At 45.3% G+C, this 24,837-nt stretch overlaps 2 protein-coding genes across 3 annotated transcripts; one reads left to right on the plus strand and one right to left on the minus strand.

Annotated features, from left to right (window-relative positions):
* The first annotated feature begins 259 nt into the window (after positions 1-259).
* On the plus strand, positions 260-16,519 carry TMEM52 (transmembrane protein 52). 2 transcript variants are annotated; one of them, XR_009152495.1, is made up of 6 exons: positions 260-539; positions 3,895-3,938; positions 5,155-5,199; positions 9,878-10,047; positions 11,325-12,822; positions 16,013-16,519. XR_009152495.1 is itself a non-coding variant. In XM_058161353.1 (5 exons), exons 1-5 carry the CDS (start codon positions 471-473, stop codon positions 11,651-11,653), a joined length of 657 nt encoding a protein of 218 aa, XP_058017336.1. In that variant the 5' UTR covers positions 260-470; the 3' UTR covers positions 11,654-15,177. The 2 variants fall into 2 exon arrangements, 1 of the variants encoding a protein (XP_058017336.1); XM_058161353.1 differs by lacking the exon at positions 16,013-16,519 and having other exon boundaries at positions 11,325-15,177.
* Positions 13,867-21,021, minus strand: CALML6 (calmodulin like 6). Its single transcript, XM_058161355.1, has 5 exons — positions 20,710-21,021; positions 19,450-19,624; positions 17,389-17,533; positions 17,191-17,291; positions 13,867-14,001 (listed from the first exon to the last, which is right to left on the minus strand). The coding sequence occupies exons 1-5, from the start codon at positions 20,710-20,712 to the stop codon at positions 13,955-13,957; spliced, it is 471 nt and encodes a 156-aa protein (XP_058017338.1). The 5' UTR covers positions 20,713-21,021; the 3' UTR covers positions 13,867-13,954.
* Between the last annotated feature and the right edge of the window lie 3,816 nt (positions 21,022-24,837).

Here is a 24,837-nt window from a genome sequence, read left to right on the forward strand (position 1 = left end):
ATCCCCAAACCGCCCTCCCCCCCCCCGTCCTCCTGATAGACGGGTCCACGCCTCCCTGTGTCCTCCCCCACCTCCACCCACCCACCCCGCGTCCCTTCCCCCCCCCCAACATTAGACAGAGAGCCGCCCGTGGAGCAGCTAGAGCCCGTTTGGAACGGCCAGCGGGCGCCCGGTAGGAGAAGCCGAGCGCCGAACAAAGCCGGTGGGGGCGTCTGTGTGTCTTTTGGGGGGGGGGAGGGAGCAGGGAGGGGCGTGGCCGAGTCAGGGAGGGGGCGTGGCTCCTGGCCGAGGAATACCCTTCGCTAAGCGGCCGCCTCCTCCTCCTCGTTTTTTTCCCCCTCCTGCCGTCTGGCTCTCCTGCGCGATCGGAGGGCGATCGGCGGCGCTCTTGGCTCGTCTCCGAGACAAAGGCTGCCTCGGCCGGGCCCTGGAGGCGGGCTGAGCCGCCGCTTCCTTCCCCGCTGCTGCCCATGGCTTCAACCCGCCAAGCCAACCCGGTCTCTGCCTTCCTCTTCTTGGCAGCCGCGATCGGGGCACAGGTGAGTTGGCTTTCTCCCCCCACCCCCCGCCCCCCGGGGTTGAAATCACTCGGAGGATGCTGCCTGGGTAGGTGGGAGAAAAGCTCGGTTCTCACGACCCGCGAAACCCCCGTGTCCATCCTTCGGGTTGTGTGCGTCTCTTGCGAACCCCCCCAGCGCCCTTTATACTGATATTGATGGTTTCCTGGTTGCTTAACTGTAGCCTATGACTGTCATTAAGTGTTGTATCATTAAGTGTTAAATTTGTACCCTATGACTATCATTAAGTGTTGTAGGTTGATGAAGGTATCTTTTCTTTTATGTACATTGAGAGCTTATGCACCGTAGACAAATTCCTTGTGTGTCCAATCACACTTGGCCAATAAAGAATTCTATTCTATTCTATTCTATTCTATTCTATTCTATTCTATTCTATTCTATTCTATTATTTCTTTTATGTACACCGAGAGCATATGCACCAAAGACAAATTCCTTGTGTGTCCAATCACACTTGGCCAATAAAGAATTCTATTCTATTCTATTCTATTCTATTCTATTCTATTCTATTCTATTATTTCTTTTATGTACACCAAGAGCATATGCACCAAAGACAAATTCCTTGTGTGTCCAATCACACTTGGCCAATAAAGAATTCTCTTCTCTTCTCTTCTCTTCTCTTCTCTTCTCTTCTCTTCTCTTCTCTTCTCTTCTATTCTAGCATGTCCAGAAATCCCCTCTGTAAGTAAAATGATTTTTAGAGTCTTGGAAAAAATAATAATGAGAGGGGAGCAAAGTTTAAATCTGTCATCCAGTCCTGTAAATTCTCCTTTTTATTCTCTCTCTCTCTCTCTTTCTCTCTCCCCTCCAGCCTGGCACTCCATCGATTAAATGGATTTAATTCTAATTTGGGGAATAATTCGCAGATTCACCCACCCGCCCCACTCACTGTCCTCAATCGGAAATTGTAGTTGGTAAAATCAGCCTGTGGTTTGTCCTCGAGACAAAAACGAAACTTTGCAGCTTTGTCTGGGCTTGATAAAAAAATCCTAAAAATTTGGGGAAATTGCTGGGTTTTTTTTAGCCCTGCTGTGTTTATGTGTTTTGCTGGACAATCCTAAGGCACCTTTCCCCCGCTTGGTTGCAATAAATTAGTTTATAGTCAAAACTTGAATAAATGTGTTCAACAGCCCCCGTCTCTTTATTCTTATTTTGGTAGAGCGGTGAAGAATGTACATTTCAGGTTGAGTGAATGACAGCAGGTTTTTCTTTGTCGTCAAGCCGATCTCTGGTTTAGGGAAGAACGTCAGAGCAGAATGAACAGGGCTTGGGAGTCCAGAACAAACCTGCTTTCCAATGTTTTGAATTGAAGTCCAGCAGTGCGTATGTGTTGTGTTCACACAACATTTTTTTTTTTTGAGTTTGTCCTCAGGCCAAATGCAGCAGGGTTTCTCCACCTTGGCCGCTTGAAGATTGTGTGGGATTTCAACTCCCAGAATTCCCCAGGCATGGGGGAATTCTGGGAGTTGAAGTCCACATCTCTTCAAGCAGCCAATGGGAGTTGAGGTCCACTTACCTTCAAACGGTTGAAAAACATTGAGGCTTAGTTGATTTTAACGTTGGCTTGTTTCTGAGGGTTTGAATTATTGATTGAACTCAATCCCTCAATAATGGTACTATATGGTTTCCTGCCTAAGCAGGGGGTTGGACTAGAAGACCTCCAAGGTCCCTTCCAACTCTGATATTCTATTCTATTCTATTCTATTCTATTCTATTCTATTCTATTCTATTCTATTCTATTCTATTCTATTCTATTATTTCTTTTATGTACATTGAGAGCATATGCACCAAAGACAAATTCCTTGTGTGTCCAATCACACTTGGCCAATAAAGAATTCTATTCTATTCTATTCTATTCTATTCTATTCTATTCTATTCTATTCTATTCTATTCTATTCTATTCTAGTGTGTCCAGAAATCCCCTCTGTAAGTAAAATGATTTTTAGAGTCTTGGAAAAAAAAATAATGAGAGGGGAGCAAAGTTTAAATCTGTCATCCAGTCCTGTAACTTCTCCTTTTTATTCTCTCTCTCTCTCTTTCTCCCCTCCAGCCTGGCACTCCATCGATTAAATGGATTTAATTCTAATTTGGGGAATAATTTGCAGATCCGCCCCACTCACTGTCCTCAATCGGAAATTGTAGTTGGTAAAATCAGCCTGTGGTTTGTCCTCGAGACAAAAACGAAACTTTGCAGCTTTGTCTGGGCTTGATAAAAAAATCTTAAAAATTTGGGGAAATTGCTGGGTTTTTTTTAGCCCTGCTGTGTTTATGTGTTTTGCTGGACAATCCTAAGGCACCTTTCCCCCGCTTGGTTGCAATAAATTAGTTTATAGTCAAAACTTGAATAAATGTGTTCAACAGCCCCCGTCTCTTTATTCTTATTTTGGTAGAGCGGTGAAGAATGTACATTTCAGGTTGAGTGAATGACAGCAGGTTTTTCTTTGTCGTCAAGCCGATCTCTGGTTTAGGGAAGAACGTCAGGGCAGAATGAACAGGGCTTGGGAGTCCAGAACAAACCTGCTTTCCAATGTTTTGAATTGAAGTCCAGCAGTGCGTATGTGTTGTGTTCACACAACATTATTTTTTTTTGAGTTTGTCCTCAGGCCAAATGCAGCAGGGTTTCTCCACCTTGGCCGCTTGAAGATTGTGTGGGATTTCAACTCCCAGAATTCCCCATGCATGGGGGAATTCTAGGAGTTGAAGTCCACATCTCTTCAAGCAGCCAATGGGAGTTGAGGTCCACTTACCTTCAAACGGTTGAAAAACATTGGGGCTTAGCGTCTGCGTTTGTGAAGGATGCTTGGTTGATTTTAACGTTGGCTTGTTTCTGAGGGTTTGAATTATTGATTGAACTCAATCCCTCAATAATGGTACTATATGGTTTCCTGCCTAAGCAGGGGGTTGGACTAGAAGACCTCCAAGGTCCCTTCCAACTCTGATATTCTATTCTATTCTATTCTATTCTATTCTATTCTATTCTATTCTATTCTATTCTATTCTATTCTATTCTATTCTATTCTATTCTATTCTATTTGAATTGAAACTCTCCTCGGATCACTCTGTAAATCCAGAAAGTAATTAATTCAAGAACTCAAGGCAGGACTTCTTGAATATCAGGGTATAATTTTGGGAACGTCTCAAGGAGATCCGAGTGGTGGATGATTAGTACTGTAGTACCTGAGTCTGGTTCTCAAATCCATCAGAGTTGGTTTTTTTTTAGCTGCTGTCTGTTTTTAAGAGCCGCCGAATTAAGATTCAGGATTCGCCCTCTTGTCTTCCTGTCCTGTGCTAAGTATTCTATTTTTCTTCTCTCCACCAGGCTGTGCCTTCCTTTTGTGAGATCCTCTGCAGCGGCGACAAAGAGTAAGTAAATTTTAAGTTATCATCTTTGAGTAGGTACACAGGTAGCTCTCGACTTTCGACCACAGCTGAGCCCAAAATCTCGGTTGTTCACTCAGCCATTTGTTTAAAAGTGAGTTTTGCCCCATTTTACGGCCTTTCTTGCCACAGTCGCTAAGTGAATCACTTTGGTTGTTAAGTCAGTCACACGGCTGTTAAGTGAATCCGGTTTCCCCGTTGACTAGGCTTGTTAGAAGGCCGTAAAAGGGGCTCACATGACGACCCCACCCCAGGAGACTGCAACCGTCATAAATACAAGTCATCTGCCAAGAGTCTGAATTTTGATCCCGTGACCATGGGGATGCTGCAACGGTCGTAAGTCTGAAAACTGGTCGTAAGTCATGTTTTTCAACGCCGTTGGAACTTTGGTCACTAAACGAATGGCTGTAAGTCGAGAACTGCCTGGATATACCTTTCAAATACTTACAAGGTGGTGTTACAATAGAATAGACAGAGTTGGAAGGGACCTTGGAGGTCTTCTAGTCCAACCCCCTGCTTAGGCAGGAAACCCTACACCACTTCAGACAAAATGGTTATCCAGCATCTTCTTAAAAACTTCCAGTGTTGGAGCATCCAGAACTTCTGGAGTCAGGTTGTTCCACTGATTAATTGTTCTCAGTGTCAAGAAATTTCTCCTTAGTTCTAAGTTGCTTCTCTCCTTGGTTAGTTTCTACCCATTGCTTCTTGTCCTGCCTTCAGGTGCTTTGGAGAAGAGCTTGACTCCCTCTTCTTTGGGGCAGCCCCTGAGATATCGGAAGACTGCTATCATGTCTCCCCTAGTTCTTCTTTTCATCAAACTAGGCATCCCCAGTTCCTGCAACCATTCTTCATGTGTTTTAGCCTCTAGTCCCCTAATCATCATCGTTGCTCTTCTCTGCACTTTTTCTAGAGTCTCAACATCTTTTTTACATCGTGGCAACGAAAAATGTGTGCAGTATTTCAAGTGTGGCCTTACCAAGGCCTTATAAAGTGGTGTTGACACTTATTGTGATCTTGATTCGACCCCTCTGTTTATGGTGGTTTTCTGCCTTCTCAGTTACTCACCTCCAAATTGGAAGTGACAAAATTGGTCTACCTTTTGCTGTTTGTTGTGGGTGTGGGTGAGCTGGATCGGGTTCTTACCTGCGTGTGAGCTGGATCAAGTGATTGATTAGTGATCGGTGACTTCCTTCCCTGGCAGATGTTCTGAACAAGGAACGAGCTGGACCAGCTTGTGGTACGTCTGGTAAGTTGTATTTATTTTTATTTTTTTATCGTTCCTGAAGCATCTTTGTTTTAGCAACAGCTCGCCCCAAATGGAAATCCAGCCCTGGTTGTCTCTCAGAGGGTGCTAAAACGTGGTTGGTTGGTTTTAATAAACCAAGAATAAACCAAGGTTTGAATCCACTGTCTCCAGAAGGAGATTTAGCTGGCAAAATAGTCTTTTCCAGTTGGGGGCTGCCTCTGTATTTGGGGAGGGGGTACTTGCCCCTGTTGACATCGATTTGAAAGTGAGTTCTGGCTCAGTTTAAAGATTTTCTCGCGACAGTGATTAAGTTAGTCACACGGTTGTTAAGGGAATATTGGCTTCCCTATGGACTTCGCTTATCAGAAGGTCTCCAAAAGTGATCACGTGACCTCGGGGCACGGCAACCGTCATAAGTACATGCCAGTTGCCAAGCATCTGAATTTTTGATTGTGTGAATGTAGGGATGCTGCAGCGGTCATAAGTGGTATAGAATAGAATAGAATAGAGTAGAGTAGAGTAGAGTAGAGTAGAGTAGAGTAGAGTAGAATAGAATAGAATAGAATAGAATAGAATAGAATAGAATAGAATAGAATAGAATAGAATAGAATAGAATAGAATAGAATAGAATAGAATAGAATAGAATTTTTATTGGCCAAGTGTGATTGGACCCACAAGGAATTTGTCTTTGGTGCATATCCTCTCAGTGTACATAAAAGAAAAGATACATTCATCAAGAATCATAAGGTACAACACTTAATGATAGTCATAGGGTACAAATAAGCAATCAATATCAATATACTGCCACCAGTAGCCTCCCATCGACCTGTGTGCTCCCACAGGGAGGGCGACCCCCAGGGGGAGGGCCTTCTCTGTGGGGGCTCCTGGCCTCTGGAATGAGCTGCCTCCGGGGCTTCGTCAACTCCCCGACCTCCGGACCTTTTGCCACAAGCTGAAGACTCTTCTGTTCCATCGCGCAGGGCTAGCTTAAATGCAGTTTTTAAATGGGGTTTTATTCTTATTTTAGTTTTTAGGCCATAAATTGAATCAGTTTTTTATATTGTTCTTAACTTGTATTATATGTATTTTTTACTGGCTATGAACCGCCCTGAGTCCTCGGGAGAAGGGCGGTATACAAATCGAATAAATAAATAAATAAAATAAATAAATAAATAAATAAATAAATACATCGTAAGGATACAAGCAACAAAGTTATAGTCATACAGTCATCAGTGGAAGGAGATGGGTGATGGGAACGATGAGAAGATTAATAGTTTGACAGGGTTGAGGGAATTATTTGTTTAGCAGAGTGATGGCATTCGGGAAAGAAAGAAGAGGATTATCTTGAAACTTCCCCCCAAAAAAGTGGTGTTATTAGCCTTCAAACCTCAAAAACCCCAAAAGGTTTCCACAATTCTGGCCACCACTGTATGGTGGAATTACAGTATAGTAATGGCTGGGAATGTTGAGATTTGTAGTACCTCACCTCGGGCAGGAGCAGAGACTACACCAACCCTCTCTGGAAGTTGGGAAGATCCCAGAGGTGCACAATTAAGGGTTTGTCCTGATTCAGCCAACCTGCCCCAGAGAGAAGAGAAAAGAGAAGAGGAGAGGAGAGGAGAGGAGAGAAGAGAAGAGAAGAGAATTCTTTATTGGCCAAGTGTGATTCGACACACAAGGAATTTGTCTTCGGTGCATAAGCTCTCAGTGTACATAAAAAAATACATTCATCAAGAATCATAAGCTACAACACTTAGTGATAGTCATGAGATACTAAATAAGCAATCAAATCATACTAGGAAACTAAATAAAACAATATAAACTGTGAAGATACAAGCAGCAAGGTTATAGTCATAAGTGGGAAGAGATAGATACTAGTAAGGAAGAGAAGAAGAATAGTAATACAGTCTTAGTAAATTATTTGACAGGCAAAAAAAAAAAGATTTGGTTCTTCTAGGGCCCGTCCTCCTCCGCTTTTGTTCTTTGGAGGAATTCATCGGTTCTCTTCTCATTCTTGCCAAAATTCTTGCCTGCTACGGGTGTGTGATTCATCAACGCGCCAAGTTAGTGGGTCAACATCCTGGGCTATTAGAAACCTGAGAAGTTGGCCGCACCCAGAAAAAAAAAAGTGGGCGGATTTTCCTATTTGCGGTGATTCAGATGACTGGGTTTTGCTAGAGAAGAAGTCGATTGCGGGGCAGGCCCTTCTACTCATCCTGACTTAGCTTTTGGGGGGGATGTTTGGCATATTTGAGGATGAGGTCAGGTTTCCGCCCACTTCCCTCTGCTGCCTCTGGGGGAATTTTTGAGAATAAAAGACCCAAACAGGAATCGTTGTTTTTTTTTAACACGATGAAATACGATGGCTTGTTTGCATTCAGCCACTAATTTGCAGAAACCACGTAACTTAAGCAGGGACTGGCTTCACAGTTTCATGTTGCTGCCTTCCCGGGGGAAGCAAAACCATGTCACTCCATCAAGCTGCAATGTGTTTTTACCGCAAAAGGTTGTTTAAAACGTAGGCGTTATATTTAGCCAACCCGGGTTTAATGCATTGTGTGAATTTTCTGGGGTCAGGCCTCTACAGTTTGGGCAGTGGTGAATTTCACTTACCTTTGCTACTGGTTTGCTCGCTCGTGTGTGCTCGGTTCACTCGTGTGCGTGCCACTTCTACGCATGCGCAGAGCGTATTTGATGACAGGCGGGTGGGCGGAGCCTCCTGCCGCTGCTGCTGCTACGGGTTCGCCCAAACCGGTAGCAGTCCACCACTAAATTTGGGCCTTGCTGAGGTTGAGGCTGCTGTTTTAGGAGATTTCTAACCGTTTGCAACCAGGACCCTCAAAAAATAAAATAAATGATATTGTTATAAATAAACTCATACAGCTGCTTGTGGAAACCTCTCAGAACTCCAATGCGTGCTCAGGAATTCTGGGAGTTGAAGTCCACAGGTCATAAGGTTGTCATAAATTGTCCGCGCCTGAGCTACAGCTTCCTTCATTCCTGCCTGTGACAGATGGGACCTTGCTGGACAGTGACCATCTTTTGTAATTATGGGGAAACACCCTTGCTGGATTAAATAGATATGTTGTAATTTTGTCATCTGATTTCTCCTTGTGTGTGCGTGTACACACACAGAGACACACAAGGAGAAATCAGATGATAAAATTACAATATACAGTTGGTCACGAACGCTTCTGACCGCAGCCAAATTGGGTTCCGACCAAAAAATGCACAATTTTTATTTTATTTTTTTTGCAGCCAATTTCCCCTTTCCGCACCATTTTTTTTGTAAATGCCAAATTTCCAAAATTAGGTTAGGGTGGTGATCAAATCAGGTTGGGACCAAAGTTATGGAACGAATTATGGCCACGACCAGAGGTTTTACTGTATATGATAAAAATTACAATATTAGATAGATAGATAGATAGATAGATAGATAGATAGATAGATAGATAGATAGATAGATAGATAGATAGATAGATAGATAGATATAGATATAGATATAGATATAGATATAGATATATAGATATATAGATATATAGATATAGATATAGATATAGATATAGATATAGATATATAGATATATAGATATATAGATATATAGATATATATTATTTGGCCTAAGAACAGAAATCAGATGATAATGTTACAAAGAGTAGTTCTTTTGTGTGAATTATTAAGGATTTTGGCAATATTTTACCTAGAAATGTTAAATCCCTACCTTTCTGAATGCCCATTTTCTTTTTTCTTTTTTTGTTCTTTTTGTCTTTTGGCGATCTGCGTTACTGCCCTATGAACAGATTGCTTAATAGTGCAAAAGTTTTATGAGGGTTGGGTTTTTTTTGTTTTGTTTTTTGAAGCAGTCAGTCAGTCAGTCAGGACTAATTGGTGAGTGGGGAGACACGTGCATGCACACACACATGTGCATAAAAAATCTCTTTGTCTTCCTCCCTCTCTCCTGCTTTCTCTCTTTCCTTCTCTCTTTTATCCCTTCCCTCCCTCTTTTACCCTTCCTTTCTTCTTTCTTTCTTTCTTTCTTTCCTCCCTCCTTCCTGCTTTCTCTCTCCTTCCTTCCTTCCTTCTCTTTGCCTTCCTCCCTCTCTCCTGTTTCCTCTCCTTCCTTCTCTCTTTTACCCTTCTTCTTTCTTTGTTTCCTCCCTCCTTCCTGATTTCTCTCTTCTTCCTTCCCTCCTTCCTTCCTCTTTTCCTTTCTCCCTTCTATTTTCTCTCCTCTCTTTTATCCCTTCCCTCCCTCCCTCTTTTACCCTTCCTTTCTACTTTCTTTCCTCCCTCCTTCCTGCTTTCCCTCTCCTTCCTTTCCTTCCTTCTCTCCTTGCCTTCCTCCCTCTCTCCTGTTTCCTCTCCTTCCTTCTCTTTAACCTTCTCTTTCTTTGTTTCCTCCTCCTTCCTGATTTCTCTCTTCTTCCTTCCTCTTTTCCTTTCTCCTTCTATTTTCTCTCCTCTCTTTTATCCCTTCCCTCCCTCCCTCTTTTACCCTTCCTTTCTACTTTCTTTCCTCCCTCCTTCCTGCTTTCCCTCTCCTTCCTTTCCTTCCTTCTCTCCTTGCCTTCCTCCCTCTCTCCTGCTTTCTCGCCTTCCTCCCATCTTTTATCCTTCCCTCCCTCCTTTCCTCTCCTTCTAATCCCACTCACTGACTTTTCCCATTTTCTCCCCGCAGGCTTATCCTGCTAACTGTCTTCCTGCTCCTGATGTGCGGGATCGGAGCCAGCTGTGCCAAATTCTGCTGCCGCACCAAGCAACCCCTGCGCCAAACCTTCCCGCCCCATGCGCACGATCTGACCGTCATCCCCATGGAGCACGACAGCACCGCCCACAGCACGGTTACCTGTAAGTAAACCATGATGGCTTTTTCTCTTTTTCTGGGCGTGCTCTAAAAATCCGGAGTTTTAGGCGTGACCATACTCCACTGTCACATGCGCAAAATTCAGTGACGGTATTCAGTCGGTTCAGACCTGTTCGGCCGAACCGGTAGCGGCCACTTGCAGGTGGGCCCGGCTACACACCCTGGCGCTATGCTGTCCTATTTAGCCACATTTTCTAAGCCGCGCACATGCGTGCAAGCCGTGCGCATGAATGAAGCGCACGCACGGAAGACGCACTCACGTTTTCATAAAATTATGTGAAACCCACCTCTGCCCAGGGGTCACATGATCCCCTTTTGTGACCTCTGACAAGCCAAGTCAATGGGGAAGCCAGATTCACTTAACTGTTGTGGTCCGCCAGCAGCCTGTGGATCTGGCAACGGAGTCAGACAGTGAGGAGGCTGGGGAGGACGATGGGCCAGTCCTGGAGTCAGGGGAAGGCTCGGATGAGGGTTCTGCGTCGGAGGCAAAGATGAGGCCAGGGCCATCTAGGAGCGATGCGTGGACTCCGGAGCCTCCAGAGGCGGACAGCAGAGAGGCAGAGGAACAGGAGGAGCCTATTCCTACTGCACGCATGCGAAAAGCTGCCAGAAGGCAAGAGCAGCTGAAGCAAAAAGGACAACTGGGGAGTAAGGCCAGGAGATGATTGGCCTTAAGGCTTAAAAGAGCAACAATGAGTCCTAGGGTTCTTTGTAGAAAAGCAACATTGATTTCTGTGCTTCTTGTCAGCATTTCTTGAACTTTGTGGGGTTTTTGCCAAGAAAAGCCTTTGGCAGATTGCCGAAGACATCAAAGGTTGGTGATAAGGCCGAAGGAGTGGTTATTAAGACTTTTGTTTTGGAGGAAGCTGAGAATGAATGAATTCTCAGCTGTTTTAATAAAATAAGTTTGTTGAGGACTGAATTGTGTTTAGTAATCACTACTTGGGCCTCGGTCACAACACTTAACAACCGGGTGACTAACTTTGTAACCATTTGTAATGATTCACTTAACAACGGTGGGAAAGAAAGGTCGTAAAACCGGGCAAAAATTCAACGAACCAACGGTCTCGCTTGGCAACGAGGAAATGTTGCATTCAGTTGTGGTCGTGAGCTGAAGGCTGCATTGCTTTTCTATTCTTCTCGTTTTCCGCTTTCAGCGGAGTCGCTCCGAGGGAAATGGATGGTCCTGTACATTTTCTTAAAATTAAAAAGAAAAACATTGCTAGACAGCCTAATCTTTCTGCTTCGTTGTTTTTCACAGCCTACAGCTCCCTCCAGTACCCTCCCAACGTCTCTCTCTCACTGCCTTTTGGAGACGCGGATAGGAACACCGCTTGTCCTCCAGCCTACAGCCTCTACGCCATAGAGATGCCCCCTTCTTACAACGAGGCCATCCGGATGTCCAAGCCTCACGACGAGACTCCGTCAGCGGGCCAGAAACCGGACAGCGGCGCCTGTGAACCAGCAGACTCGGCGAGGGAGCGGAACGAAACTCCCGAGTTGCCCGGATCATCCCAAAACTGCCCCACGGAGGCACAAGAAAACCCGGGGGATGCATCCACCGGTACTTCCTCCCCCGAGCAGTCGTAGCGGTCTCTTCGATAGGGGAACAGGGAGAATACGGACCGAAGTCATGGTGGAGAAGGGAAATTTGATCACCTGTGCCTGCCGCTTTCTGAGTACCATTGGAATTCTCGAGGAGATGGAAACAAGATCTTTTCCCGCACACGCCCCCCCCCGTGTCTGAATTATCCAAGGTGAAAAATAAAGTTTTGGGGGTGACAGGCCCCTGACCCTTACAGCAAGGGTCGGCAACCTGTGGCTCTGGAGCCGCATGTGGCTCTTTTCCCCCCACCCCCATTGCTGTGGCTCCCTGTCACTCAAAATAGGTGTCACAACCGCCAATGGGCAACACCCGCCGGCACACAATTTAATGAGCTTTTCAACCCCCGGTAGGCCAACCATGGATAAATCCAAGAAAAGAAAAGTTTCAGAAGAAAACAGAACGTTTAATTCAACTACAAAATGCTGGTTTTGTGGCCGCTCAAGAAATAGTCAGGCACGGGAAGGGTTTTGTGACTCCCGATGTTTTCTTTTCTGTGGGAAGCGGGTCCAAATGCTCTTTGAATGTTTAAGGTTGCAGACCCCCTGCCTTAGAGGTTCAGTTGCCTTGAATGCATTGGATTAGCAGAAAAATGCCTGCCTGCTGGACTTAAAGGCGGTCAAAGGGTCTCTCTACCCCACACCCTGTCGTCGGGGGAGTGGGCGAACCAAAAAGACGAGAGCAAGCACAGATTTAATTTCTCTTTCTTCCGCGGAAGACTGGACTTTCTAGCAAATTGCTGAAAGATGAGAATTCGTTGCTATGTAACGGCCACGCTTGGACCCAGGGCCCGTTTTTTTGTTTTTTTAAAAAAAATTCCTACGTCTTCTTTCGATAGACTGGGCAATATTTTCCAAGGTACCAAAGTGTTGGAAATTCTTTTGGGGGACAGGCCAAAGTTCTTTTTTTTTTTTTAATCCTAAATCCAAACCCGGAATATTCCATAGTTTCTCGGTGCCTGCAGGTTCCCGATTCCCACGTCTCCTCCGAAGGACAATGGCTGCGTCCGACTGGAACGGGAATTCTGCGTTGGGCTATATTTCGAGTTCCTGCCGTGGATTTAAAAAGAATGACTTTTTGCCAAGAATTTTTTCAAAAAAAATTCTTTTTGAATCGAGTAATATTCTGCTGGACCACGAAGCGTTTTGTATTTTAGGTAATTCATCTTAAAAAAATGTTTATGTTTATGGATTGTATATAGAAGGTCAACCTATTGGGAGAATGCTTATATAAATATTCCCCTGAATAGTTCCCCTTTCCCCTTTGATCTAATTTTTCATCGATAGCTGGCAGAAATTGTGGAACAATTCCGAAATAGTCTCTAATATTCGTCGCCTTTAAGGAACGTGTGTGTTTTTGCTGTGTTATTTTCTATTTGAATCGTTCATTGTCTCTGGAGTATATTCCCGTTTCGCAGGAGGGGTAGTCCTCGATTTACGACCGACAATTGAGCCCACAATTTGGCTTGCTAAGCGAGGCATCGGTTAAGTGAACTTTGCCCCGTTTTACGACCCTTTCTTGTCGGCGTTGTTAAGAGAATCACTGCAATTGTGAAAAGTTAGTAACCTGGTTTGTTAAGCGAATCTGGCTTGCCCGTTGGCTTGTCAGAAGGTTACAAAAGGGGACAGTGCGACCGACAGTTGTCAGTCATCTGAATTCTGATCACGTGGCCAAGGGGATGCTGCCAAGTTTGTAAGTTGTGAAAAATGGTCATAATGGTCACTTTTTTAGCGAACTATTGTAAATCGAGGACTACCTGCATAGATTTAAGGCAGAAGTGGCTGGGCGGGGAAGCCATCATCTTGGTTTAATACCAAAACGGCAGCTTCAACACAATCCCACTGGGCTAGGATTTAACAAACCAGGTTACAGCTTAGCAGAAGATGTGATGTTCCCTTTTGCGCAACTCCCGGGGAGCTTCCAAGAACACACAGGGGTTGCGTACCAAGTCCCAAGTGTCGCCCATTTTCCCCACTCCCCCAAAAAAACAACCCTTGGGTGTTAAATGTGACACAGGCTTTATTGACAAAACTCAATAATTTCAGTTATAAATTCTGTCCGAGTGTGGCTACTAGAGGTTTGAAATCCTGTAGTCTCGGCTCGAGAAGGTTTTCGTTTCACGCCTCTCACAACTTAAAAAGACACTTGCTGTGACCAGGGCTGTGACTTCACGCGTTGCTGTTTGATGTCCAGGTTCTGCCACGGGTCTTTTTTACCCCACTTAACACCGCCGGAGGAAGAGAAAGCAGATAGGGGAGAGGGAACCGAAGAAAAGTTTCTCCCAGGTCTTACTGAGTCAGTTTGAAGGATTCGCCCGTCATCATGGCCACGAATTCTAGGAAGGAAAAACAAAGCTAGAGCAAGAAGGTAGAAATGTCGTCCTTTTTTTTTTTTTTTTAACCCCGTGTCCGTCCTTCCTTGCCTTCCCTCCCCCAAACATGTTGATTGGATGTGTTCTGACCCAGCTGCCCAAACATAGTTATCCCTCTGAAGCGAACTCGAAAAATTCCTTTATTAGGAGCGCCTGCAGCCCGGGCAAAAGTTTCTCTCGCACGCTGACTAGGCCGCCTGGCCGGAAGATGAATAGTTGTCTACAACATCTATTCATCTCCACCCCCTGCCTTTTATCCCCAGAGCTAGGGTGGGGCCTCGCTAGCAGCGGTGGCTCTTCCGTCCCAAGGACCGTCCCATAGATTTCCACTGCTCTCCTCTCCTCTGCCTTCTGCACGTCAAGCACTGGACCCAGCTGTTCCTCCTCTTCCACATCAGCCACCTCCAGACTCGGGAGCTGTTGACTCTCCATCTGAGGGCTGACGGACACCTGTCTCTCTCTTTCTGCCAGCTCCATTCCCTCTTCCCCCTGGGAGCTCTCAGGTTTCCCTGACTCCCACGCCTCCTCCTCCTCCTTTGATATGGTTGCTGGAGGGGCTGGCGGCCGACAGGCTACAACAGGAGGTCACAAAGGCTGGCACTTAGCAGTAATTTTTCCCCCTGGGACTAGCCCTTCTGTTGGGCAAAATGAAGACAAGAAGTTGGCCAACTTCAGTGGTCCAGGGATGAGGTCCTGGAGGAGACAGTTATGAACTGAAGGTGACCCAGATCCTCAAGCTACCTTGCTTTGTTTCCATGGGATGGAGGTAGGGTTGGATTGGTAGCCCTCGACTTACGACAGTTCATTTAGTGGCCGTTGAAAGTTACAACAGCACTGAATTTTTTTTTTACCGAAGACCGTTTTTCATACTTAGAACCATTACAGCGTCCCCATGCTCATGTGATCAAAATTCAAACCTTTGGCAACTGACTCATATTTATGACGGATGCAGAGCCCCAGGGTCATGCGTTTCCCTTTTGTGACCTTCCGACAAGCAAAGTCGATGGGGAAGTCGGGTTGACTTAACACCCGGTTTGCTAACTTAACAAGCGCAGCGATTCACTGAATGACGGTGGCGAGAAAGGTCATAAAACGGGGCGAAACTCACTCAAGAACTGTCTCGCTAAGCCCAGGGGGTCTGCAAACTTGGCTCTTTTAAGACTTGTGGACTTCCAACTCCCGGAGTTCATCGGCCAGCTTTGCTTTGCTGGCCGAGGAACTCTGGGAGTTGAAGTCCACAAGTCTTAAAAGAGCGAAGTTTGCAGACCCCTGCACTAAGCCACAGAAATTCTGAGCTCGGTTATGGTTGTAAGTCAAGGACTAGCTATGTAGGCAGAGGCAGAATAGATAACCGCCAGGGTCATTAAGCGACCAGTTAGGCCCAAGTTTCCCTTAGCCTTGGTCATTTTAAGCTACGTGGACTTCAACTCCCAGAATTCCCCACCCAGCCGTGAGAAGAATACGAGCATATTTCCAAGTAGGTGTAAGGTGGATGAATGGATTGTCGTTTATTTCCACACCAATGTTAACCAAAAGTTAAAAGCAGCGCGAAAGCAAACGGCAAAGAAATAAAAATACACCTGCCCACCCCAATTTGGAATCTCAGAATAAACTTAAAGGAGCTCAGGTGAAAATTCAAGCCAATGTGTTTATTGCAAAATAAATAAATCCATTTTGCTGTAACAGGTGGATCAGTTTTGATCCAGATGGCGCCTCCTAGTGGACAATTGGAGGCATGGCATGCCTGTTTGCTTTCGTGCTCTCTCTATAATTTCCCAATTTTACTCTCAGCTTTTTAACCAGGCTGCGGAAGAATTCTGGGATTTGACCTCCAAGACATCTCGTGGGGGAGACTGTTCCGATCTTTGGCATAAGATAAAACAGGCAGTTAATCAACTTGTTTCTGGCAAACATAGGCAGATGCTGTAACTTGGTTTCCTTTGTGATTCTTATTTTTAAAAGTAAAATCTACCAGGCCAGCTAGGTGCAAAGATGGAGCTGGAAGACGGAACTAAGTTTAAAATGGAGGGACAGCTGTTCCACATTAACAGTTTCTCAGCAGTATAACAAGCCAGCATCTAACTCAACAACCCAGCATCTAAATCCATAACAAGCCAGCATCTAAAAATCCAGAGGAAGATATTCTGACAGGCAGTTTGGAGAAGTAAGAGCTTTTAATTCTAAACTACTGTAACTGGGAGATGGGAGCGGTTGCCAGTATTTCTTCACAGTATTGTCATATGATTGTCATGAAAACTGTGCACATGTGTCCATGTGATCTCCATCTCTTATTTACCAGCACTGCTAGTTTTTTAATGTTCAGAATTAGCACTTTCTTTTTCTCTCCCGATCCTATTTCCTTTCATGTCGAGCTCATTTTAGACTGTCGATCTACAGACCAGGAATTATCTTTATCCGTTTCCGGAAGCTTTTAATAAATTAGTCTCACTTTCAATAAATTAAAATCATCGCGGCTCCTTGATTTACGTAGAACTGAATCTTAAATTGTATGGTCTTTTTTTTTTTAAATTTGAATTTATATCCCGCCCTTCTCCGAAGACTCAGGGCGGCTTACACTGTGTTAAGCAATAGTCTTCATCCATTTGTATATTATATACAAAGTCAACTTTTATTGCCCCCAACAATCTGGGTCCTCAAGGCAACCTTTTTGGCTCGCGTCATCGGATGTCGGCCGGGGATTATAGCAATATAGCAATCACACGTAGACTTATATACCGCTTCACGGTGCTTTTACAGCCCCTCCCTAAGCGGTTTACACAGTCAGCACCCCAACAATCTGGGTCCTTGCTTTACCGACCTCGGAAGGATGGAAGGCTGAGTCAACCTTGAGCCAGTCGGTCAGGATTGAACTGCTGGCAGTTGGCAGAGTTAGCCTGCAATACTGCATTCTAACCACTGGGAGGGAGGGAGGAAGGAAGGAAGGATTGATTCATTTTACCCACTAGGGTTTACAGAGTCAGCCTATTGCTCCCAGCAATCTGGGTCCTCATTTTACCGACTTTGGAAGGATAGAAGGCTGAGTCAGCCTTGAGCATGGTGAGATTTGAACTGCCAAATTGCAGGCAGCCGGCAGGCAGCAAAAGTAGCCTGCAGTACTGCACTCTAACCACTGCGCCATTCTGCTTCCAATACCTTCGTAGTCGATGGTCCCATCCCCGTCCTTGTCAGCTTCCTTCATCATGAGTTCAGCTTCATGTTCATTCAGCGGTTCTCCGGCGTTCATCAACACGTATCTTTTAAAAAAGGGCAGAAAACACAAGAAGGCTTAAATTGCCCCTTATATCCTGCGTCTCAACCCAGAGCCTCCATCTCAGGCCTTTGTCTGCTTACTTGAGTGTGTCCCACTCGATGTAGCCCTTGTGTTCTTTGTCAAAAACTTTGAAGGCGGCTCGGAGTTCCTCATCCTGGTTTTTGGATTTCTCGTGGTAAATGCCCATCAACACCAGAAACCCATCGCAGTTGAAGGTGCCTTTTTCTGGAGGAAAAAGAGACAACAGAGGTCAAATCTGCATAGGCAGAGGGAGAAAATCAAGATCATGTGAAGTGTTAAGACCACTTTATAAGGCCTTGGTAAGGCCACACTTAGAATCCTGCAGCCAGTTTTGGTCGCCACAGTGTTAAAAAGATGTGGAGACTCTAGAAAGAATGCAGAGAAGAGCAACAAAGATGATTATAGGGGACTGGAGGCTAAAACATGAAGAACGGTTGCAGGAACTGGGGATGTCTAGTTTGATGAAAAGAAGGACTAGGGGAGACAGGATAGCAGTCTTCCAATATCTCAGGGGCTGCCCCAAAGAAGAAGAAGCCAAGCTCTTCTCCAAACCACCTGAGGGCAGGACAAGAAGCAACGGGTGGAAACTAACCAAGGAGAGAAGCAACTTAGAACTAAGGAGAAATTTCCTGACAGTTAGAATGATTAACCAGTGGAACTCCTTGCCTCCAGAAATTGCAAATGCTCCAACACTGGAAGTTTTTAAGAAGAGGTTGGATAACCATTTGTCTGAAGTGGTGTAGGGGGTTGGACTAGAAGACCTCCAAGGTCCCTTCCAACTCTGTTATTCTATTCTAGACTTGCTCCCAATCAACTTTATTTGTGGGGGGAGCTGGCATCTTTTTTTCTGCAGCCAGAGATGGAGTCTTCCCACAAAGATTTGGGGACTCAGAAAGAGGCAGGAGGGTAGCCAGCAACCTCCTGAGGTCCCTAGGTGGATCCGAAAGGAATATTCAGCCTACTTTAAGGCTGTTACGACTGATCTCAGTTTATGGCACACCTCAGAAAGGAAGAGAAGTCAGGAGGATGGGAGACCACCAGGAAATTTTGAGCGGCCAACAAGTTGTCTATGTTTTGTAACCCTTCAGCACCAGGGCCGTTGTCGTTTATTTTGCCTTTCTGGGAAATTAACACTTTGGCTGGTTTTGCTCAAAATGTGGAAGGGGCTCAGGGCGGCCCACTGTTTCCAGTAACTTCTGTTACTGTGAGATGAAATTTGCATAAACTTCTTCGAAGAAGTCACCATGCAGGGGTGGGTGGGGGGGAAACACTTATTTTCCCCGCTTCCAAAAGAAGTTGAGCATTTTGCATAATCGTTCATTTGCAGCCAGACTGTTGTTGCTGTAAATGCAACTCAGGGGATCAGGAATGGATCAGGAAGTTAGCCAAAGAAACAAGCGATCCATTTCCTGAAACGGGGAAGCGGGAAGGAAACCACAGAAGGATATGCACAACTCAGGAAGATGGGTCTTTGTGTATGGAACCATTGGTGAAATCCAAATTTTTTTACTACCGGTTCTGTGGGTGGGTGTGCTGTGGCTTGGTGGGTGTGGCAGGGGAAGGATGCTGCAAAACCCCCATTCCCATCCTACTCCAGGGGAAGGATGCTGCAAAGCCCCCATTCTCACCCTACTCCAGGGGGAGGATGCTGCAAAACCCCCATTCCCACCCTACACCAGGGGAAGGATGCTGCAAAACCCCCATTCCCACCCTACTTCAGGGGAAGGATGCTGCAGAATCCCCATTCCCACCCTACTTCAGGGGAAGGATGCTGCAGAATCCCCATTCCCACCCTACTCCAGGGGAAGGATACTGCAGAATCCCCATTCCCACCCTACTCCAGGGGAAGGATGCTGCAGAATCCTCATTCCCACCCTACTCTGGGGCCAGCCAGAGGTGGGATTTGCCGGTTCTCCGAACTACTCAAAATTTCCGCTACCGGTTCTCCAGAACCTGCTGGATTTCACCCCTGAAAATCCTAGCAAAGAAGCTGTAACAGCCAGATTATCCGACAGGGATCAAGAGAACCGTGAAAGACCTGAAATTCTGCAGGACCCCAACACTGGTGTTTTTTTTTCCCCGGAACCCGAGGCAGCCCCTTAGAACGGCAGCCATCTTACTGTCTTTGTCGACATCCTTGGCCATGTTGACCAGGTCTCTCTTGGTGGGGTTGATGCCGATCAAACTCATGAGGCTCTCCAACTCGTCTGTCTTCACCAAGCCGTTCCCCTCTTCGTCGAACATCTCAAAGATGCCTTTGTATTCGGTGATCTGCTCCGGCGTTAGAATTTCTGCCTGCGGAGGGAAGGAAGCCAGCGTGAACTTTTGACAAGGACAGTGTTGAGTTGTCTGAGATGCTGCATTACAGATTGCATTAAATTAACAGAGTTGGAAGGTCTGCTGATCATCTAGTCCAGCCCCCCTCCACCCAAGCAGGAGACCCTACACCATTTCTGACTGATGGCAGTCCAGTCTCTTCTTGAAAGCCTTCAGGGATGAAGCTCCCACAACTTCCGAAGGCAACTTCTGTTCCATGGGTTGATGGTTCTCACTGTCAGAAAATTCCTCCTTATTTCTAGGTTGAATCTCTCCTTGATCAGTTTCCATCCATTATTCCTTATCTGGCCTTCAGGTGCTTTGGAAAATAGCTTGAGCCCCATCCTCTTTTTTTTTTAACACTAACATAAAAACATATACTCCTTCTTTACATCAGCTTCCTTTCGGTATTCTTCTATTATTTACATTTTCCCCCTCTCATTTCCTTTAATTATACTTACCTTTTTTGTCCCATTATCCCTTATTTCTGTATATATTCCATTGAAATATTCCATATTTCCTCTCTTTTTTTTGTAGTGTCAAATCAAACATGTGGTCACAAAGTTATAATAATAATAATATAAAATAAAATAAAGTTATAATAAGAATCTATGAAGTTAAGTCAACTCGGAACAAGTTTTCAGACCCCTGAACCGAAGGAACATTGCATACAGGCATTGCACAGAATGGGACAAGCTGATCATTCAGGAGAAGCAACCCTTAAAAATCAGGAAATTTTCCTGCAAAAGATGAATAAAATTTATCTGGGTTTCTCTTCGAAGAGAATCGAAGACGATCGTATGGCGAAAGAACTCCACTCAGCCGTCCAGCCAAGGATAGACGCTTGGATGAAGGGAAATTTATTTTTACAGATGTTTCTTTTCCAGCTGTTTTAAAAATGTCGCACTTCAGGACAAAAATCTCATGTGTTAAAAAGAAAACCTGCCAATTGTTTGGAAATAAGATCGAGCAAACGGGAAACTAAAGACCCACAAAGTTGACACAAGCAGAGTAGAGCTAAAGCTTTTTTTTTTTTTTTAAATCATACTTGGTTAGAAACTTACCATTTCCTCGGTATTTTCCGCCCAGGATGGCGCCCTTCAGCTAACCGGTGATGGGGGTAGGTAGGACATGCGGGCAGGAGTGATGGGGAAGCTACTCATTTGTAGAGTTAAGGAGAGACTGCAGGAGGCTTTTAACCCCTGGGGAGGAAAGATCTCCGTAGCCTTTTATGGGAATGAAAGCTGGAGGATCCTATTTATGGGGAAATAATTTTGTCTTAATGCCCCTCCTAAGACTTGAAGAAGGTTGAGGGTCTTGCATTGAAATGGTGCATCTGCATGTAGTCAGTCCTGGGCCAAATGGAGAAACAAAACAGTCGGTGGGGCTTAAGTCTGAAGTCCTCAAGCAGAGGAGAGGCTGGAAGAGAGGAGAGAGGGGAAAAAAACATACATTTTCCTGCTTTTGGGGTTCAGCGAAGGGTTTGCTGCTGTTTTCTGCCTGGATCAGGTTGATTGCTGAATGGAGCGCAGAGTTTTGCCCTTGAGGTCCTCGCATGGCATTGATCGCACCACTAGGTCGGTCTGCCCAGGTGGTATTTCTCCGAAGGTGGGAGATCTGGTCCTTGGCGATGCTGAAGGGACTTCAAGCTACAGAGCCTCCACCAATGGAAGAGACAGGTGTTGCAAAAGACTGGAACATCTGCAGACTTCAGCCCAGACCAGAGGTGGTTGATTTCCTTCCCCCACCCCCCATTCTCAAGGGATAGAGAGAAAAAATATAGGTTGCCCTTGATTTAGAATCACAACTGTACCCCGAAATCCCACCCATTTCGTTCTGTGTGGCCCTGATGACTGAGTTTCTTCCTCCTTCTCTCTCCCCCCCACATGTAAGTATGACAAGCTCACCTTGCCAATAGTAGTAACTGTGAGAGGGATCTTGGAGTCCTAGTGGACAATCACTTAAATAAGAGCCAGCCATGTGCAGCTGCTGCCAAAAAAGCCAACACAATTCTAGGCTGCATCAACAGAAGGATAGAATCAAGATCACGTGAAGTGTTAAGACCACTTTATAATGGCACACTGGGAATCCTGCATCCAGTTTTGGTCGCCACAATGTCAAAAAGACGTTGAGACTCTAGAAAGAGTGCAGAGAAGAACAACAAAGATGATTAGGGGATTGGAGGCGAAAACATAGGAAGAACAGTTGCAGGAACTGGGTCTGTCTAGTTTAATGAAAAGAAGGACTAGGGGAGACAGGATAGCAGTCTTCCAATATCTCAGGGGCTGCCCTAAAGAAGAGGGAGTCAAGCTATTCTCCAAACCACCTGAAGGCAGGACAAGAAGCAATGGGTGGAAACTAACCAAGGAGAGAAGCAACCCAGAACTAAGGAGAAATTTCCTGACAGCAAGAACAATTAATCAGTGGAACAACTTGCCTCCAGAAGTTGTGAATGCTCCAACACTGGAAGTTTTTAAGAAGAGATTGGCTAACCCTTTGTCTGAAGTGGTGTAGGGTTTCCTGCTTAAGCAGGGGGTTGGACTAGAAGATCTCCAAGGTCCCTTCCAACTCTGTTTATTCTATTCTATTCTATTCTATTCTATTCTATTCTATTCTATTCTATTCTATTCTATTCTAAGCCACCTGCTCCTGTTTTAAAGTGAAGCGCGGTTAATTTCTCTCATCCGGAGTTTTTCAGCCAAAGGGGAGACCCTCATAACAACCAAGGCCAAATTAAACAGAGAACAGATTCGGTTTTGAAACGTCTGCCATTGAGATCTTCCCCCCGCCCCAAACAGATTGTAAAAAAAAAATAAAAAAAAAAATTGGGCCTCTTTAATGGCCGAAGCAACAAAACAAAATGAGTCGGCCACCTGTTCTTGTCTCTAAACAAGAGTGAGCTGCAGAACCTCACGCCAAATAGCGAGAGGGTCCCTGGAGCCCCCGACTCCATCAGCCGTGCACCAAATAAGGGTATCTCTTTGGAGCAAGTATATTTTGAATATCACCCCAAGGGGTCTGGAAGCGATGAAATAATTCCTTGGAAAAAACTATATTCTATATCTATATCATGGCGATGTTTAAAGCTGCTTTCAGAATGGGGCTCTCAAAAGCGACTGGCTTGGTTTCTTTCAAATGTCCTGACAAAACCAGCAATGCAGGTAAGTCCTCGACTTACGACCACCCATGGAGCCATACATTTCTGTTGTTAAGCAAGACATTTGTTAAGGGAGGTTTGTAGCCCCATTTTACAACCGTTCTTGGCACAGCCGTTCACCGAATCCCCCCGCAAGCGGATAAGTGAGCAACCCGTTTGTGATGACGCGGATCCGGCTTTCCCCGTCAACGCCGCTCGTCCGAAGGTCGCAAAAGGGGAATCGCGGTCACAAGTACGAGACGGTCGTGATCTGAATTTGGATCACGTGACCATCGGGGGAGGGGGGGTTTGCTGCAACAGTCGTAAGGGCGAAAAACAGTCATCCAGTCACTTTTTTTTCGGTGTCGGTAGGGAGGCCAGATTCGCTTAGTGACCGGGTTACTAACATAACAGCGATTCACTTAATGACTGTGGCAAGAAAGATCGTAAAAGGGAGCAACGTTCACTTAAAAACTGTCTCGCTTAGCAACATCAATGTTGGGCTCAGTTGGGGTCGTAAGTGGAGGACTATCTATCTGTATTAACAATCTTTCTTCTTTTTTTTTCCTTCTTTTTTTTTGGCTCTTCCGTGAGGAAATGCCAAGTGATACTGAAATTCTGACTTGTTTCTAATATCTTGCCTGATGTTCTAGGATCGTCCCAATAAGCCACTTTGCCTTCTCTTCAAGAAGAAATGTGGCTCCTTTAACACGTTTACTTTTTTTTTCTTTTAACCTGTGAATTGTTTTTCTTTCATATATGTAACGTATGACATGGTCGGCTGGGTTGCAAATAGGGAATCTTATACATGTTGGGCCTCCTTTTGCAATCTAGTATCGTTGCGATAGATTTGTCCGTGTTCAAGTAGCGGGGATAGTACATACTTTTTGTTCTTTTCTTAATTCGCATTTTTAAAAAAACGTTCCTGTCCAGTTTTTGCTTTCTAGTTTTCTTTTGTCTCTTTGTTTTTCTTTTGCATTTTGTATTGTAATCTTCTGAACAAAATTAAAAAAAATGAGGAGAAGAAGAAGGAGAAGGAGGAAGGAAAGGAAGATGAAAGAAGGAGAAGGAGAAGAAGTGGAAGGAGGAGGAGGAGGAGGAGGAGAAGAAGAAGAACAAGAAGAAGAAGAAGAAGAAGAAGAAGGAGAAAGGGAAGGAGGAGGAGGAGGAGGAGGGAGAAGAAGAAGAAGAAGAAGAAGAAGAAGAAGAAGAAGAAGAAGAAGAAGAAGAAGAGGAGTAGTAGTAGTAGTAGTAGTAGTAGTAGTAGTAGTAGTCCAGGGCTAACAACAACAACCCGGGGCTCCTGCATTTATGCTAGCCACCCTGCATACGTGTGGCTGCATTTGTGTTTGTGCGCATAACACACACTGGGATTGCGCTCTTGCCGATGTAGTTTCCAGCTTGCTCTTGGATAAAGGCATTCAGCTCTCTTTCCTTTTCATTGCTTGGGGGGGGGACCCCTCCGTCCTACCCTCAGCTCCGTCCTGTAGGCCACCCTACCTCCTCCATAAGGCCCTTCCCTGTGTGTGCAGCTCTCTCTCTGCCGAGGGAGGGGCTGAGCCCAATGGCATCGGCTGGCACCGATCGATCGAGAGGGGGAGAGAGAGAGAGAGACACTTGTGCATTCATCTGATTTGCCAGGTTCTAAAAATAGCTCTCGTGCTGGCTCCGATATTCCACGCCGGTGGTCTCCCTTCTTTCTCTTCTAGCCGGTTGGTGATGCTCATTTTGGGTGGCTAAGAGGCCTGGCAGCCAGGCAGCCAGGCTGGCTCGCTTAGCGGTGAGGAAGGGGGAGGAGGGGGCACCCAGCGGCCCCGTATTATCTCCTCTCTTTCGTCCCCTTCAGTGTGGGGCAGAACACACAGAAAATAAAAGCTAGCAAACAAGACCGAGGAGACCAATATAAGGAATTGGTAGCTCAGGGTTGGAATGAAGGGTCTCTGAGCTTGGTTGTTTTCTTGCAGATGTTTCATTACCCAACTTGGTAACAACATCAGTGCTAGGAGGAGGAGGAAGAAGGTTGTTTGGGGTTCCCTATTTGCAAAGGAGGCATCTA

Source organism: Ahaetulla prasina, chromosome 18, assembly GCF_028640845.1.
Source record: "Ahaetulla prasina isolate Xishuangbanna chromosome 18, ASM2864084v1, whole genome shotgun sequence".
Lineage (NCBI taxonomy): Eukaryota > Metazoa > Chordata > Lepidosauria > Squamata > Colubridae > Ahaetulla > Ahaetulla prasina.